Genomic DNA, 19719 nt, shown 5'->3' on the forward strand with positions numbered 1-19719 from the left:
TCAAAACCATAGCGCAACATTACAGATGAACAACCCCCTTTAGAGCGTCACCTGAATCATCATAAACTTGGATCCTAGAACGCAATTAAATCCACAGTATGAAGCATAATCAAACTGTACATTATACTCAATACACAGTCCGGGGTGCCTCAGCAGTGCGGGGCACTTCCGGGTACGGCATATTAGAGCCGTGATTGGTCTAAACAGACCATGTGACCGGCGGAATGACGTCAGACGCCGGTCACATGCTCCTAAACGCCGAGAGAAGGGCGGAAGGAGCTTCATAAAGCCTGGCACATAGCGGCAATCACTATAGGAGGAGGCTAACCACGTGATCCCAGGCGGCCAAATGATTGGCCGATGGGAATCAATAAATATCTTCAATCAATGACAACCGGCTTGTGTCTTGATAAAGCATGTTGTGAAACACGTGTCGACCTTATGACCTTAGGCCTTTGATGATCTATGTTAGCAATGTTAATTTAAACAAATGTGTTATTAATCTTAAATAATTGTTACAGTTCACGCACCAGACTCTGGGGACTTGCTTGCCCAGTGAAGGGCTTGCACTCTCTCCCCTGTGAAGGGAAGGGATAACCCTGTAAGAGACAAACTTCCACGCACCACTAACGGGGATTTTAGTTGTAATATAATTGCTAGTTAAAGCACCAATAGGTGCATGACCAGTAGCCTACCACCAGGGGTCAGTAAATAACCACTAATCTAAAAGAGTGATTAACCTCTATTGAAAGAAGGGTTTGAAACATAATGCTGAACCTATAAAGGCAGAATTTGACCAGTATTTATGAATATTGACTGCATACAGTGAGAGAGTATGCAGTGAATAACATAATCCTACAATACATATATATTCTCTGGCTAACAATGGTATCTGGATAAATATCTGATATCCTAGATATAAAGACCTTTCTGGGCCAGAATTTCCACTGGAAGGCTAACTAGCAGATTGTATTATACAACCCCAATTTGTGTAGGTAATATACTGCCCAACCACCTCTGTAATAATTTTATGACAGTTGTCCCATTGGAAGACTAATTAGCAGGGCGCAGTTAATAAACACAACATGTGCAGATAAAATACTGCTCAACTATATACCATTTATAACACTACGGTGAGGCAGGTTGTGAGAGAACGTGCCTTTCACCGTTTTTGCCTCCTGCAAGAAATTAATGACAGTAGCTGCAAAGGTAATCAACATACACTAGAATTCTAAAGCAGCATTTGTGTCACTTCAGTGTCAAAACCAATGGGACCCTATTATATGGCCGGGTTCTGCTACATAGCAGAATAAATATGAAGATATACCCATAAACCCTGATTGAAGGGATTAACGGTCATATTAACGTACAGTATAGTTAACCACAAGTGTGTGGAACATAACTGCAATTGTGTTTAAGAACCACCAGAGGTCAGCAGAGGATCATTAAGACCCTGCATAAAAATATATTATTCATTATAGAAATGTGTCCAAAGTAACTCCAATTGATAATTGTGATGGAACACACACGAATAATATAAAAGACACAACCGCAGACAAACAGGTGTTTAATTAAAATATTATATTACTCAGAGACTGGGTAAAATCACCAAGTTTATTTGGGAGCGTATGAACTTAAATATAAATACATAGAAATCAAGGCCTATGTTTTAAATCTATATACACACTTTTCTAACCTCTTTAAAGTGCCAATTGGCCAATCACAATATATGTTTGTTCGTCATTGTGTGTCAACAATTTTAACTCTTAAACAAATTTCACAACCAATAAGGTGAGATTATCCGCAGACTTATTAATTAAACGAAAACGGATTAATTCTCCCTTATTTTTAAAGAATAAGTTCAATAAAGTATTAATCAATTTTTTAAAATTATCTTCCTAGGTGTGCATCCATAGTGCAATTTCTCTTTCTCTTTTTTGATTGTACCTTGCCAATTTTTGCCCGGATAGCACCCCCGCCATAAAGAAACTACATATAAAGGCGGCCCCCATAGACCCACAATAATCAGAAGGGTCACAAACAATAGTGTGCGGATTATTACCTCCACCTCCCCCATACCCTGTTTTTTGCAGCTATTCAATTGTCAGCATGGCGCCCTGCACTTAGTTAAGAGATGTCTTAAACCAGGCGTTTAGTTGTGGTAGAGAGTGTGGGTTTTTTGGATTCCGCACAAGGTTTGACCCACCTAGGGAGGGGGAGGTCAAGTGAGACCTGTCCTCACCATGGTGGGGTACGGCCTGAGTAGCCCATGTGTCTAAAGTGCGGCTGCTAGCCTAGGCAATCAGACGCACTTTAGACAGAGAGACTGTACCGGAGTGGAATACCACATGACCAAACCGACATCACTGTCTGTACTCTCAGCCGCCCAGTAAGGTACTATATCGCTCTCTCATTGGAGGCTTGCAATACACTGACCCTGCTCTGTCTGTGTACAACAGGGAAGTAAGAGGCACTTAACTCCAACAGCAGAAGCGATCCTTTTTTTACTTTCTACCTTCTGCTGGACAGGACGGGGGTGTACCTCTCTCATTACGGAGTCCTCTGCGGGAGCATGACTCTCTAACAGCAGAAGGTTACACTCCTTTTACTTACTCCTTTTTACATATCTTTGTTCTCTACTTTTACTGTGGAGACCATCTGATTATATACTTTTTTCCTATCCTGACATATCTCTCGTTGCAAAGAGTGAAGCAACCGGACACCCTGCAATGCTGTTTATCAACAACAGGGTGTAGCTGCAACACAATGGGGCAACATGAGAAGTGTCAACTCTATCCATTCATGACCCTGCCGACCAGTCTGAAACCCTCTCATCCTCAGTCCTATGCACGATTGTATGACTGAGAGAAAGCAGAAACTCGGACTAGGAACTAAAGGGTCACCCTAGCACATAGATAGAATTAACCCCTCTCAAAAAAGCCCACATAGGGCACAGACGGTTACAGAACAGGACCTCCCTGTTATACTTGGGATGCGGTCATTCGTCAGACTGCATTTAGGTCTACAGTCATTAGGTCGACCCCACTAGGTCGACTGGCAGGAAGGTCGACCTGACTTAAGGTCGACATGGGCCAAGGTCGACATGACTTAAGGTCGAATTTGCATAAAGGTCGACATGAGGAAGGTCGACTGGTCATAAGGTCGACATGGGTTTTTCACTGTTTTTTGAGCCGACATGTGCCGACAGGCGGTATTTCATGCCCTACCATCCACTAGGGCGTGGTGGGAGAATAAAATAGTGTGCCGAGCGCAGCGAGGCACCGTGCCCGAAGCATTGCGAGCGATGTGAGGGTCCGATTCTCATTGCCAACTGTGTCCATGTCGACTGTGTCGACATTCGGATCAAAAAACAGTGAAAAACCCATGTCGACCTTATGACCAGTCGACCTTCCTCATGTCGACCTTTATGCAAATTCGACCTTAAGTCATGTCGACCTTGGCCCATGTCGACCTTAAGTCAGGTCGACCTTCCTGCCAGTCGACCTAGTGGGGTCGACCTAATGACTGTAGACCTAAATGCAGTCTGACGAATGATCCCATTCCTTATACTTATTGTGCTAGCTTGACATTTATGCCATATGGATCATATGACCTTCTGTGCTATCTTGAATAGACAAAACAACTGACACTCTGACCTTTTATGATGTCTCTTTTTTGCATGATTAAACATGTTCTCTCTAATACCCCTTTTACACCACTGAAAAATCTGGGTCAGCGGCGGGTCAGTCCCGGATCATCGGCGGTGTAAATGGGACATGCCGTGTCCCTTTACACGGGACTTCTACCCAGGTCCTGGGTAGAACACGGCCAGGACCTGTGTAGAGGGCGGTGTAAATGGGTACGGGAACGTGCAACCTGCGGACCGCAGTGTCCGCAGGTTGGGCGGGGGGGGGGGGGGCGCACACACAGCCTGCGCTGCTGTCTGCTGTACTCTGCAGACAGCAGTGGCGGCAGCGGAGGAGGTGCCTGTGTGCGGCATCCATTCACCTCCCGGACAAGGGCTGACGGGGTGCACGGGGACTGGGGGCAGCCCAGCAGATTGCCTTAGTGCTGGGCTTGCCCCCAGCGCAGCGGTCCGGGTCCCAGCGGCGGCGATCTGCGCTTGGAGATGATGTCCTCTCCAAGCGGCGGCGGCTCAGGAACCGCCTGCGCCGGGCACCGTTGTAAAAGGGACAAAACGGCGGGTCGCACCCAGCTTGATCCTGGGTCCAAAAAGCCGGGTGCGACCCGGCGTTTCGGTGTAAAAGGGTTACACCAATACCTATGTGAGATACAGGCTGGGAATTTGAGAGTACCATAGAACTCAGCTGGCTACAGAAATACAGTGTTGCCATCTGTGGTCTCTCTAAAGATTTGATACAATTAACAGTGACAGACACATACTGTATTTAAATTAGTTTCAAACCTGTTACACTGTTTAAACATTGCCTGCAAATAAACATTTACAGTGTATTAACACTTTTCTACAAAGCAGTCTTCACACTATAGGGATTTTAACCCCTACCTATATTATATTGAATTCTCCACTTAATTTGCCTCCTACTAATCCCAGTTCAATCGAGCTTTTGCCGCACTGGGTACACACTTGTTACTAAGCATTCCCAACTTGGAACAATCTTTTCCTACACGCCACTGAGGTGCATAGCATATTTTCCAAAAGCTCACTGCACTACGGATGTAAAGAGGAAGTTTTAAACACAATGGGCTCATCAGTTCCATTTATCTTAAAGTGAAATTTCATAAAAGTTACATTTTAAATTTATCAAATTTACATTTCAAGAGTGCCCCACAAAGAGTCCTCTTTTTCTCTCTGGTTGCTTATGTTTAGTGGGGTAACCAGCTTTCCCTGGCTTAAGTTTTGGTTGGTATAAGGGGGTTTACTATGAGCAGAGGTAATTTATCGCTGCAAATAGCTTACCCAGATGTGGTGCACTCCTCGTTCCGGCTCTGATGCCGGAACTTATAGGGGACTAGGCTTATGGTGCCTCAAACACACAAAGAATAATCTGCAATAAACAGCCGCTGGAGCTGCGATAACACATAGGAGTGAGAATTTATCCCAGAATTTATATAGCGCACACATATTTTGCAGCGCTTCACATAGAATATTCAAACATTCACATCAGCCCCTGCCCCAGTGGAGTTTACAATCTATATTCCCTGCGTTTTTTTAGGGAGAGGGGAAGTGGGGAGGTTAAATAGTGCACAGGTTCAGGTCCAAGACTTAAGTTTGAAAAATGATGATAGGATGTCAACAAATGGTCTATAAAGAGAGAGGGAACAAGCCTCTCTAATAATTGAGATGTCTGAAGGTGCACCCTTGAGAGTAAATAGAGTATTTAAGGGAAAAGTAGAAAAAAAGACTATTTTTTTTATTGGGGCACTCTTTGAAAAATGATTACATAAAAGTAATCTTAGATATTAATCTGATATGGTTTTTAACAGTTTAATGGTATGTGGTGGGACATAGCCGGAGATCAACTGACTGGGAGCCTCTCCTGAGATGAGAGGAGTGCTAGGATAACACATTTTTCGGAGCTGGGAAAGTGCCCTTATTTGATTAAAAAGAGTACTAAAATTTAACGGTACATTTCTTAAAATAAATCTCTGTTTGGATACAGCGATTTGAATACACTTTCTTGCAATTTTATTGGGAAAAAAAATCCCCACTAGTGGCAAACGCAGGATTTTTAAAGGGGGGGGTTCCAAATTAACAGTACAGATGGTCTAAAGTACAGGCTATTTCAAACCATTAAATAAGATAAGTGGTCAGGAAATGTTTAAACATATCATAATAAATAAATACACAAACATAATAAAACCAGTACTGCACTTTCTAATCTAACAATCTCCCACCTCATGGTAAGGCTCCTGTCTCTTCCTCCTGGCAGCTGCTCTCTGGTCCATTGCTATGTTTGAGGACTCAGATCCACACATACAGTAAATGTGGTAGAAGAAGCTGGTACACTGGGCATGTGCAGCAGCTCTGCTCTGTCCCTTACACTGCATGATGTGGCGGCAGCTCTAATAATCATATTATATACCAGTGCTATTTTCATAATTTAAGGCACTTGCCAAGAGGAGGGGGTTTCCGGGCAACCAGAACCCCCCCCCCCCTGCATTTGCCTATGCGTGGCACTGTAATTTCGAGTAGATTTCCTTTACCAGGCGTTATAAACAAACCAATGTTACTTTCTGAAAAAAACATGTTATGTATCCTTTGTGTGGCTACTGCATAAACATATGACTGATTTTCACGTGGGAATGCTATCAGTCCAGAAGACCTAAAACAGGCCCAGCACAAGGGTGAGAAATGTCTCAGCGATAAAGATATTTAACTCAACAGCGAGAACGTAGATTTGTCTCAGCATGTTTTTTCATATTAAAAAATTAAAAACTTTTACACTTAATTCTATTACAGTAGAATATTTATCAATACCTTCATCACAGTACGGTCCTATGAATCCAGCCAGGCATTCACAGGTCCCATGAACATGGTGACATGTCCCATTGTTCTGACAGTGGCACTGACTGGTACATCCATCCCCATAGAAACCCTTATGACATGCTGGAGAGAAGAATGGAGCAAGACACATTATATGAGACTAAGGATTGATAAAAGCACTTACAATGAACTATTCATATCCAATTTTACAGTTACTCAACCACTTAACAAAAAGCAATTACGGTTTTAAAAAATATATATTAATATTCGTTCCAGTTGCGAATGTACTAGAAAGGAATAAAGTTAGAGAAAGCTGACATTCTGGATAAACACAGCTGACTTAACACCCGATAATATATGGTCATATAGTCATGCAAGTTATAGATGTGACTTTAGTGCTGATTGGTTGCCATGGGTAACTTCTCATCTGACTCACTTCTCCTCCCTTATCACTGCTTCATACATCTGCCCCAATGTTTGCCTTCAGTTTGTTGTCATTGTATGTCATTTCTCTGTATCAGCTCATGATTCCCACAATGTATAGCGCTGCGTATTATATCAGTGCTTATTAACAAAAGATAAGATAGTGTATAAAGCTTGGTGCATAACATGTATAATGCTAAATAAAAATATATCTAAAATGTGCCTTAATGAGAAATGCAAGGTGCCCATACATGGTGCGATGAACTCCGTGCTTCTAGTACTAGATTGCATAGCATCTAGTAGCATACAATGTGCTACAGCACTGTGCTTTTGGTACTAAATACGATCCAATCTAGTACTATAAGCACGGGCTGCACAGACTTTATGTGCTGTGCGATGGGATGTGCACGGGAGCGCGCATCTCATCGCACTGCCCTGTCGCACCGTGTATGGGAACCTTTACTCTCTCTCTTTCACCTCCCTGGGAATTTTTGTCTGAACCCTTGTCCCATGTCTACCTAGACACCTGTCGACCTTCACCCATGTCGACCTAGAACCCTGTCGACACAACGGTGTCTACTCAAGTCGGGTCGACAATACGATCCACACCCATTAGTACTTGGTACAGGATCTTTGACAGAACAGGAAGGGAGGGTTTCAGGCATTGCCAACATCTATAGTATATCCGTTTGACACTTTTATTAGTAAGGGCCCCCACAAACTCTATTTTGGAGGTGAAATTACCATTGCTACATGTGCTGCCCATCCATCCAGGATCACATAGACATCCACCTGTAAAATACAGAGAGAAATTCATTTTTTAAAATAAACATTCTACTTTTGTCAATTAAGTACCATTAACATTTTCACTTGAAGGGGGATGCTCTAAGTGTAAGCAATCAAACTATTGCTTTCTTTTTCTAAACGGCAGTAGGAATCTGCCAGAATCTGAATGGCTGGAATGGACAATGTACCAGATGTAATAAAGTATTTCCCAGAACCACTTGAGAGTGTATCAGAATGTGTTGACAACTAGGTAACCACAGCACATGATGCTTGAGATCACTAGCTACTTGTCCTGCGCATGAGAAAGCTACTACACCAAAATATGTATAGTGCTTAATACTGTATATTTCTCTTTTGGGGCCAGATGCACCAAGCTTCAAAAGTGATAAAATGGAGAGTGATAGACCACCAGCCAATCAGCTCCAGACTGACATTTTCAAAACAGTCTGTGACATGGCAGGTAGGCGCTGATTGGCTGGTTGTTTATCACTCTCCATTTTATCGCTTTTGAAGCTTAGTGCATCTGGCCCTTGATGTTAACAGATATGTATATGGTGTCTACTTAAGGAACCATGCCCATCTTTATGGGGATTGTGTATTTATTTTACAGTACATTGAAGACATGTGTTGAGCCTTACATACCCTCTGTGCATTTTCCTTGAGAGCTGCAGTTTGAAGGTCCACAGCTGAGGACGCCACAGGAGCTCCCTGTCCAGTAGCCTGTACATTGACACTCTCCAGAAACACACTGCCCATGGCCTCTACAGTCAGAGGGATCACAGAGGGGTTCATGGACACACACAACAGTAGACACGCTCCTTGGGCAGCGCCACATTGGCTTCAACACACTGTGGGCACATCAATTAACATTGTAACAACCTGACGAAAGATATGAACCTTTTATCTATTTTTACATATTGCACTCAAGGTGGTTTAAAGAAACAAAAATGTATATGTATGTATGTATGTATTATATATATATATGGTGTAGATCAATAAGTTAAAATTAGAAAAAAGCTTTTACTGGGAATACACTGTGGCCCTTATTCTGGTTCACTCGAAAGGCAAATCCCTTCTCAAATGGACAAAACCATGTGCAATGCAGGTGGGGCAGATGTAACAGAGAGAGTTAGATTTGGGTGGGGTTTTATTTCAAGATGACATCTAGATTGGGTACTTGTGAGTTATCCGGGCGCCCGATGTGGTCATCGCATGCCATTATAATAAGCATACGATACGACGCGATGCGACGCGATTTTCCATCGCGTCGTATATCGTCGCATCGTATGCTTATTATAATGGCATGCGATGGGATACGATGCGACGCGACGCGATGTTTACACTTCCCGCCCATTTTTAAACCCGCCCTCTGGCACATCTGGCAGAAAATCAGTGTGAGGTAGTTTCCAGAGGAGAGAGCAAGTGTTTGAGTGAGAGAAATTGATTTTCAGCATTGTTGCATATTACTGAGGTGAATTATTGGACATTTACCCCAATATTGCCCCATTTGGCCCTTTACACCTGCCCCATTTCACCCCTTACACTATTATTGGCAAAATGGCTGTGGTTGATGGCATCTTCAGCCTCCCAAAAACAGAGGAAGAGACAGTCACATTCCTCCAGGAGAAAGGGCTGCTCCCATTGACTGCCACATGCCCAAATGGCCACCCTATGCGCCTGTCCCTGAAAGAACGCAAATGGCGCTGCTATATTAAAATCTGCAGCAAAAAGCAGACTCTGCGGGCCTCCCTGTTCTATCCTGGGTGCAGGCTCCCCTTCATGACGATCCTGCGGTTTATCTGGTGCTGGTGCGATGAACTCACATCCATTGAATTCTGTACCAAAAATCTAAAACTCTGCAATAAAAGCACCATTTTCTACAATGCCCTGATGCGGGAGGCATGCCAGTGTGATTTAATGGCACAGCCACAGCAACAGATTGGAGGCCCAGGGAAAATGGTGGAGGTTGATGAAAGCCTCTTTGTCAAACGCAAGGCCAATGTTGGCAGAGTACTCCCACAGCAGTGGGTGTTCGGAGGAGTGTGCCGGGAGACAGGAGACTGTTTTATGATTGCAGTTCCGAAAAGAGATGCACCCACTCTCATTGGTGCAATTGTGCAGCACGTGGCACCTGGCAGCACCATCGTAAGTGATTGCTGGCGTGCCTATCAAACCAGTGAACTGGAGCGGGCTGGTTACAGCCACTTGCGGGTTAATCACCGCTTCAACTTCGTCGACCCAGAGACTGGTGCACACACGCAGAATATTGAGCGACTTTGGGGGTGTGCCAAATGGCGCAACAAACGCCAGCGGGGAACAGCACGCCATCATCTAGATTCCTATATGCAGGAATTCGTGTGGAGAAAATGCCTGGCGAGAGACAATGTATTTGAGCGTATTCTGCATGCGCTCACATTACTTGATAAATCATGATGTTGATAAATCATGATGTTGATTAAGATTATTGTGTGCTTTATGATTATTTGTTATGCTAATTTATTTCATTCTTATGTTAATTACACAGTTATTACCTTTAATTCAGTTGTCGTTAATGTGTCAGATATGCATGATATGGATGAATGATATTGGATGCTCACAGCCAACCCGAAGCGTGGCGAGCGCAGCGAGCCCGCGAGGGGCGGCGGTACGCGTCCTACGACCTTTTCATGCCCTACTATCCACTAGGGCGTGGAGTGAGAATATAATAGTGTGGCGAGCGCAGCGAGCCACCGAGCCCGAAGCGTGGCGAGCGCAGCGAGCCCCGCGAGGGGACACGGATACCTTCACAGGTAAGCGCGTCCCTTCGTGGGCTTCACAGGTGTCCACGTCACTGTGGACACCTGTGAAGCCCACGAAGGGACGCGCTTACCTGTGAAGGTATCCGTGTCCCCTCGCGGGGCTCGCTGCGCTCGCCACGCTTCGGGCTCGGTGGCTCGCTGCGCTCGCCACACTATTATATTCTCACTCCACGCCCTAGTGGATAGTAGGGCATGAAAAGGTCGTAGGACGCGTACCGCCGCCCCTCGCGGGCTCGCTGCGCTCGCCACGCTTCGGGTTCACGTTGATAGTGGAGTGGTGTTAACAATGGGGATGGGACTGACATTGTGTCACTTTTTGGGACACTTTATTGGGGGTTTTACACTGCGAAAATCGGGTGGTATCGCATCGCATCGCATCGCATGCCATGTGGTTAACATGCCATGCGATGCGACACTTTACATAGTACCCGATGTAAAATCGGGTTCGGGTGGTCATCTCGTCGCGTCGCATCGCATGCCATTTGGTTAACATACGATGCCATGCGATGCGACGCGATGCGCATACGACCAAAAATCGGGCGCCCGGATAACTCACAAGTACCCTAGATTGCAGTGTAGAAATAAAGCAGTCAGTATTGACCCTGCACAGAAGAAAAATAACTCACCCAAATCTAATTCTGCACAAGTTACATTTGCCTCACCTGCAGTGCAGCATGGTTTTGTCCATTTGAGAAGGAATTTGCCTTTGCGAGTGAACCAGAATAAGGGCCTGTATCTATAAGGGGCCCTATTGTCTGCAGGTGTCCCATGTGACACTCTCTTCTCCTTTAACAGCTCTGCCTGTCAACCAAGGGGTCATCAATGCCCCTCCCATATGGAAGTGGAACTAAGAACTGCTTAGTCTGCTTCAGTCCTACGATGTCAACCATGACCCCTAGGGGCTGATGTGAAAGACAAATAAAGAATTGTGTAATATGTGTGCACTTTATAAAGAACTTGCAACCACAGTAAGTACAATGTAAATATGTATATTAAGTTACTTAATTCCACCCAAGAAAACAACAGGAAGGACACAGATTTTCAGGGGTTGCATTCTGACAACAGGGAGGACACAGATTATCAGGGGTGGCATGCTTAAAAGGGGGGCACAGTTCATCGGGGGTGGCATGCTTACAAGGTGGGCACAATTCATCAGGGTTGGCATGCTTACAAGAGGGGCACAGTTCATCAGAAGTGGCATGCTTACAAGGGGGGCACAGTTCATCAGGGGTGGCATTTTTACAAGAGGGGCACTGTTCATCAGGGGTGGCATGCTTACAAAGGGGGCACAGTTCATCAGAGGTGGCATGCTTACAAAGGGGGCACAGTTCATCAGGGGTGGCATGCTTACAAGGGGGACACAGTTCATCAGGGGTGGCATGCTTACAAGGGGGGCACAGTTCATCAGGGGTGGCATGCTTACAAGAGGGGCACAGTTCATCAGAGGTGGCATTTTTACAAGAGGGGCACAGTTCATCAGGCGTGGCATGCTTACAAGAGGGGCACAGTTCATCAGAAGTGGCATGCTTACAAGGGGGGCACAGTTCTATAGGGGTGGCATTTTTACAAGAGGGGCACTGTTCATCAGGGGTGGCATGCTTACAAGAGGGGCACAGTTCATCAGAGGTGGCATTTTTACAAGAGGGGCACTGTTCATCAGAGGTGGCATGCTTACAAAGGGGGCACAGTTCATCAGAGGTGGCATGCTTACAAAGGGGGCACAGTTCATCAGGGGTGGCATGCTTACAAGGGGGGCACAGTTCATCAGGGGTGGCATGCTTACAAGAGGGGCACAGTTCATCAGAGGTGGCATGCTTACAAGAGGGGCACAGTTCATCAGGAGTGGCATTTTTACAAGAGGGGCACAGTTCATCAGGGTTGGCATGCTTACAAGAGGGGCACAGTTCATCAGGGGTGGCATGCTTACAAGGGGGACACAGTTCATCAGGGGTGGCATGCTTACAAGGGGGGCACAGTTCAACAGGGGTGGCATGCTTACAAGGGGGGCACAGTTCATCAGGGGTGGCATTTTTACAAGAGGGGCACTGTTCATCAGAGGTGGCATGCTTACAAAGGGGGCACAGTTCATCAGAGGTGGCATGCTTACAAAGGGGGCACAGTTCATCAGGGGTGGCATGCTTACAAGGGGGACACAGTTCATCAGGGGTGGCATGCTTACAAGGGGGGCACAGTTCATCAGGGGTGGCATGCTTACAAGAGGGGCACAGTTCATCAGAGGTGGCATGCTTACAAGAGGGGCACAGTTCATCAGGAGTGGCATTTTTACAAGAGGGGCACAGTTCATCAGGGTTGGCATGCTTACAAGAGGGGCACAGTTCATCAGGGGTGGCATGCTTACAAGGGGGACACAGTTCATCAGGGGTGGCATGCTTACAAGGGGGGCACAGTTCATCAGGGGTGGCATGCTTACAAGGGGGGCACAGTTCATCAGGGGTGGCATTTTTACAAGAGGGGCACTGTTCATCAGAGGTGGCATGCTTACAAAGGGGGCACAGTTCATCAGAGGTGGCATGCTTACAAAGGGGGCACAGTTCATCAGGGGTGGCATGCTTACAAGGGGGACACAGTTCATCAGGGATGGCATGCTTACAAGGGGGGCACAGTTCATCAGGGGTGGCATGCTTACAAGAGGGGCACAGCTCATCAGAGGTGGCATGCTTACAAGAGGGGCACAGTTCATCAGGGGTGGCATTTTTACAAGAGGGGCACAGTTCATCAGGGTTGGCATGCTTACAAGAGGGGCACAGTTCATCAGGGGTGGCATGCTTACAAGGGGGACACAGTTCATCAGGGGTGGCATGCTTACAAGGGGGACACAGTTCATCAGGGGTGGCATGCTTACAAGGGGGGCACAGTTCATCAGGGGTGGCATGCTTACAAGGGAGGGCACAGTTCATCAGGGTTGGCATGCTTACAAGGGAGGGCACAGTTCATCAGGGTTGGCATGCTTACAAGGGGGCACAGTTCATTAGGGGTGGCATGCTTACAAGGGGGGCACAGTTCATCAGGGGTGGCATGCTAACAAGGGGGCCACAGTTAATCATGGGTATTATGCTCACAACAAGAGGGGCACAGATCATTAGGGGTGGCATGTCGACAATGTAAGAGACACACAGAACAAGATGGACAAAATCAGTGGGCATGACATGATAACAACAGAAGGTACACATTAGATCATCAGGTGCAACATGCTGACAACAGAATGGACAGATCATAGGGGGTGGCACGCTGACAACAGAAGGGACAGATCATAGGGGGTGGCACGCTGACAACAGAATGGACAGATCATAGGGGGTGGCACGCTGACAACAGAATGGACAGATCATAGGGGGTGGCACGCTGACAACAGAATGGACAGATCATAGGGGGTGGCACGCTGACAACAGAAGGGACAGATCATAGGGGGTGGCACGCTGACAACAGAATGGACAGATCATAGGGGGTGGCACGCTGACATCAGAAGGGACAGATCATAGGGGGTGGCACGCTGACAACAGAAGGGACAGATCATACGGGGTGGCACGCTGACAACAGAATGGACAGATCATAGGGGGTGGCACGCTGACAACAGAATGGACAGATCATAGGGGGTGGCACGCTGACAACAGAATGGACAGATCATAGGGGGTGGCACACTGACAACAGAAGGGACAGATCATAGGGGGTGGCACGCTGACAACAGAATGGACAGATCATAGGGGGTGACACGCTGACAACAGAAGGGACAGATCATAGGGGGTGACACGCTGACAACAGAAGGGACAGATCATAGGGGGTGGCACGCTGTCAACAGAAGAGACAGATCATAGGGGGTGGCACGCTGACATCAGAAGGGACAGATCATAGGGGGTGGCACGCTGACATCAGAAGGGACAGATCATAGGGGGTGGCATGCTGACAACAGAATGGACAGATCATAGGGGGTGGCATGCTGACAACAGAATGGACAGATCATAGGGGGTGGCATGCTGACAACAGAATGGACAGATCATAGGGGGTGGCATGCTGACAACAGAATGGACAGATCATAGGAGGTGGCACGCTGACAACAGATGGGACAGATCATAGGGGGTGGCATGCTGACAACAGAATGGACAGATCATAGGGGGTGGGACGCTGACATCAGAAGGGACAGATCATAAAGGGTGGCATGCTGACAACAGAATGGACAGATCATAGGCGTTGGCATGTTGAAAACAGAATGGACAGATCATAGGAGGTGGCACGCTGACAACAGAATGGACAGATCATAGGGGGTGGCACGCTGACAACAGATGGGTAGTCACCTGGAGTGAGTGAACAGAGAGGCAACTGTGATTATCATATAGAGAATAAGGTGTTGCCTTTCACTTATCCAAAATGGAAAAAGGACATGACCAAATATACATACCAGTGATCAGACGGATAATTGGCAAGAATTCCATTAACAATAAGAGTAGCCGATCCTCCACCATCCAGGTTTATGGCATTATAAACTCCTTGTTCCTTTAAGAAATTTGCCACCTCCCACAAGTTCAGGCTGAAAAATGAAAGGGAATTAAAAAAATAATATTTTTAAAAGCATACACGATATTACAATCTGATGTAAGGACATTTGTCTATGGTGTACACAGTATGACAATGCTGTTTCTATAGCGTAATGTGGCAGGGACAGCAGCTGAACATGGATTCAGTCCAGGTTTTGGTTGAGGTCAAGAATGAACTGCAGCCAAGTTGATTAGTTGCACTTGTTAGCTGCCTATACGAATGCTGACTGAGTGTACACAGAGACATTTTTTAAGGTGAATAACAAAGGTATACATTACTACCACAACAACAAAAATATCAGTATGGTACTCTGTTTTCTGTGTGCACATGCCGGGTCACCTCAGTCTGTCCCCTGCTCCCCTCTGATTTGTCAATCCTTGCCCCCCTTTCACCTGCTTAGTCCATCCCAGCTTGGCTCTACTTCCATACTTACACCGTGCCTGGAAGCCAGTGCTCCTCCTACGCTACACATGTCCCATCTCCTACATACACTGGGCATGTATTTAAGAGACGGGACGGGACGGGGGGCTTTGGGCAAATTCACCCTTTTCAATCCCTGTGCCGATTTTTCACCTAGGTGAAAGATCTAGCATCATTGAAAATCACGGAATTCACAGAAACTGTCATGAATTCACGTGGTTTTGACAAATTCCTGCCCATACTGACCCCCCGCCCCCCCAAAAAGTTAAATAGCATGGGCAAAAATGTACTGAAAAATAGACGAAAACTGATACCATGATTGAATACTGATAGGTGGATCTTTGCCGTATTTTTTTTTACCTGGTGAAAAATTTAGTCAAGATTGAATACGCCCCAGGACCGTTATCTTACAGGTGATGTAAATTATGAGGTTGATGGTGATGGCAGCACAATGATAAAGCAAATGCAATTTTCTCAGTTAGTTTTTTTTTTGCAATCATTTTTTTTGGTTTGTTTTTGAGTACACCAGGGGCCTTATTCTGGTTGGAGCGTCCGGGCCGTACGCGTACGTCCCGGGGTTTTTTACGATCTGCGCATGTGCAGATACGCTAATGCGCCGGCGCGAACACTCCACAACGCTTACGGCCGGTGTCTCAACGTGCGAAAAAACCTGTACGCGAGTGTACGGGTAATGGGGCGGCATAGGGGCGTGTTGATGGGAGCGGCCGAAATAATGAGGGAAAATGGGCGTAAATATGGGCGTACACGGGTGTGTGCACCAAAAATGAGCGTTGCTACTACCGCACGATCGACTAAGGCACCGTTCATTTCGGACACCAAACAGGCGGCCGCCAGCCGCCAGCTCAAACCACCCCTACAGATACCGCATGCCAGCGTGCGCCTGAGTTGGCTAATTAACGCTGATTACTACTCAAACACATACACCTGAATGTAATAAGCAATGCTGCAGTCTATTAAGTCCAAACCATGATTTCACTGCCTGCAAGCCACACATACAGCACGCAAACACATTGGAAGCTTATGTTTCTATACTTCTCCACATTTAAAGGTTTGTTTAATTTAAGGTAAGAATCTTTTTATACGCTAAGGTAGGTATTTGCTAAACAGACACATTCACTACGTGCTTTCATAGACTTTACGCAGTAGCACACTCAATCTACACAAGTCGACATGTGTCAACGTGTTCACTCTAATACTAACATAGGTTTTGTATTTAGGATACATAGGATTGATGTAAAAGTAACAGCAATATGGGGACACATAGATAGTGATTAAAATGCCACATTAGAACATAACAAATATACATGTAATGAGGGTTCAAATGTAGTTTTATTAGGTCTTTATTAAGGTAGACAATTGAGTTAATAGAAAACAATAAGTGAATAACAAATAGATTAATTAATCAATTGTCAGATTAGTAGTTGAGAGGCAAGATTTGCAGGTCCATATATGTGAAGGGTATGCCAGCGTGCACGGACGTACGCTCACTCTCACGAGCGGTGACATAAGCTGAGTTTTCCATTGAAAACAATAGGGACCCGTCCGTGCAAACTGGCGTACGCTCAGATCTCCGCAAGAAGTCGGTGGGGAGACGGAGGAAAGACGGCCGTACACGGCGCCGTACGCTCAGTTGTACGCCTGTTGTCGGAGTGCAAGGGCTGGCCCGTAAGCGTACGTTGCCGTACGCTCATTTGTACGCCACTCCCCTTCTACGTTATTTCTGCCCGTACGTAAGCGGCTGATTTGTGGGTGGACTTAACCCTAACGGCCGCGTACGGCTAGCGTGCGGTAATGGCGAACGTACGCACGTTTGGCCGCTCCGAGCAGAATAATGCCCCAGAGGTAGTAGCACTCATTTTGGTGTAACGTGGAAATCTAGTAAAGTTTATGGTAGTCAGAGGGAGTTGGAATGTCCCTGTGTGAGGCGAGCAATAGCAATGTACATTTTACATAAAAAGTATTCCCGCAAAATTGTAGGGACTTCCAGATGTGTTTTGTTTTTTGGATAATCAGTGTATGAGATGTATGTGTGTTCATTACCAGTGAAGACTTACCCTCTCTCATTAGTCTGGCCATCTACATGGAAAAGAACAAGTCTGCCTTCTTTATCATGTCCCACAGCTGTCCTAGCCGAAGTCACATTAATAAAATAATCAAAAGAACCTAGTCAAGAACATGGAAGCAAAATAAATTGATTTGAAGGGGAAAATGAAATTATATACTAAAATGTTACATAATCCCTCTCTCATTTTAACACAGGAGTAAATATGATATAGTTTTAGCTAAAGGAGCCCATACACTCTGCGAAGCGCACGATGCGATTTAAACTAGATCGCATCTAGTTCAAAACGCATGCAATGTGCTAAAGCGCCGTGCAATCTGAACTAGAAGCAATGCGATCAAATTCAAAAAGTATGTGCAGCACATACTTTTTGTGCTGTGCGATGGGATGTGCGTGGGAGCGTGCATTGCATCACACCCGCTAATTGTACTATGGGCACCTTTGGACCTAAAATTTGATACATCTAATCTCATGTAACCAATCACCAATTACAGATTTTAATAATTTTTTATGGGACCAAAAACAAAAAAACAATGTAACAATGTGTGCGGCACGGCTCCCTGGCCGTGCGGGATTTCACCATCCGGCAGGAGCCGGAGTGTGTGAAACCGGCCTTACACAAGTGTGTTTCATTATATGATCATTAGGAATTGCGGGCTCTGCGTTCTTACTATGCAGAAGAGAGGCGATATCTCCAATGGTCTCCGAGAAGCAGTTGTTACCGGTTATTAGCATAGATGGAGGAAATCATTTGTGTCTATCATGGAAGCTCTTCAATTATTCATGCTCCTGGGTGTGAATGCTATGGGTACCGATTCCTTATTTTGGAAATCTATTTATTTTGGGGGCTTTAATTGCCACTTGGGGGCCCATACTGCAGCACGCCAGAGTTTGTAGTCTGCAGATCTGTGTAATCCATCTGTTTTGTGTGGTCTGCTTTATGTTGCTAATCCTAATGCATTTGGATATAACATCGGTGCTAAGCTATGGGCAAGAGGCACCTGCGCCCAGCAGCTTAAATATATGTATTGTTCCTCACTGTGGATGGGAGCTGCAGCCACATGAAAACAATCAATATCCCCAAGAAAGTCTTATATATCCATTTATAAATGATTTGATGTCTGTCATTCCATAGTAGCAAAAATTACTTAGAGCCTAATTAAGTCCCTGCACTTGGCTCGCCTACAAAATAGAAGCGACGCCCCCATTTTGTAGAATGGTCCCGGTCGCCACTCCGCCCCAAAATGCTGCAGGACACATACTGCACATGCACAGTTCCCCAAACATCAGATTAGTAAGTGACGTCACCGACAATGCACCCCTGGGACCGCCGAAGAAGATCCTGAATGCCGCTGGGGGACGCCGTGGGACGCCATGGGACCATACCAGGTAAGTATGTTAAAAAATATATTCCAAAAACCAGAAAAATCCCTTATCCGAAATGCTTGTGGTCCCGAGCATTTCGGATAAGGGATACTCAACCTGTAAATACCCCGTTTGCATACAATCCACTACAGGACCAAAGTGAAAATCAAAAACAGTGTGGTGTGGATAGAAAGATCTTCAGTGTCTAGGTCGACAGGCCACAGGACGACACCAACAAAATGTCAAGATGGACAAGGCCGACAATGACAATAGGTTGCCATTCATAAGGTCGACATTGACACAAGTTAGACACAAGCAAAAAGGTTGACGTGAAAAAGGTTGACAAACAAAAAGGTCAACATCCAATTTTTATGGGCTTTTGTGTCCATGGCAACGCCTGTCGACATGGACCCCAATTAATGTATCGCGTACCCTCGCTTGCCATGCTTCGCTCCCAGCGGCTCGCTCCGCTACTCCCAAATAGAGTCCATGTCGATGTTAAGGTATGAAAAAGTTCAAAAAAAATAAGATTTTTTTATTTTAAACTGTGAACCTTTTGCCTGTGTCATCCTATTTCATGCTGACCTTTTGGTGTCGACCAAGACATCATAGATCTATCAACCAGAACCAATAAAAATGTGATGAGTTGTTTTATAGGGACTTCAGTGTAGTAAGGAGTAACAGGACAAAGACTGAAGATATCGCCTATATATTTAGCCAGATCTGTCAATCACTGTGTATATAACGCTGGGAGGAGTTACATTTACACACTTAACTCCGCCCCCCTCCCAGCGTTATACACACACACACAGTACTGTCCAACAGATCTG

General features: G+C 45.6%; 1 protein-coding gene across 2 annotated transcripts in view; it reads right to left on the reverse strand.

Annotated features, from left to right (window-relative positions):
- Positions 1-19719, reverse strand: part of NAGPA (N-acetylglucosamine-1-phosphodiester alpha-N-acetylglucosaminidase) — a 40656-nt gene that overhangs the window by 10395 nt on the left and 10542 nt on the right. For both annotated transcript variants that reach the window (XM_083172188.1, XM_083172189.1), the window contains exons 4-8: positions 17517-17625; positions 14885-15013; positions 8318-8523; positions 7634-7681; positions 6461-6589 (exon numbers count right to left, since the gene is read on the reverse strand). In XM_083172188.1, the coding sequence (XP_083028314.1) occupies positions 6461-6589; positions 7634-7681; positions 8318-8523; positions 14885-15013; positions 17517-17625 (621 nt within the window). The remainder of the gene's footprint in view (positions 1-6460; positions 6590-7633; positions 7682-8317; positions 8524-14884; positions 15014-17516; positions 17626-19719) is intronic.

The sequence above is a fragment of the Crinia signifera genome, chromosome 2 (assembly GCF_055691185.1).
Source record: "Crinia signifera chromosome 2, ASM5569118v1, whole genome shotgun sequence".
NCBI classification, from domain to species: domain Eukaryota; kingdom Metazoa; phylum Chordata; class Amphibia; order Anura; family Myobatrachidae; genus Crinia; species Crinia signifera.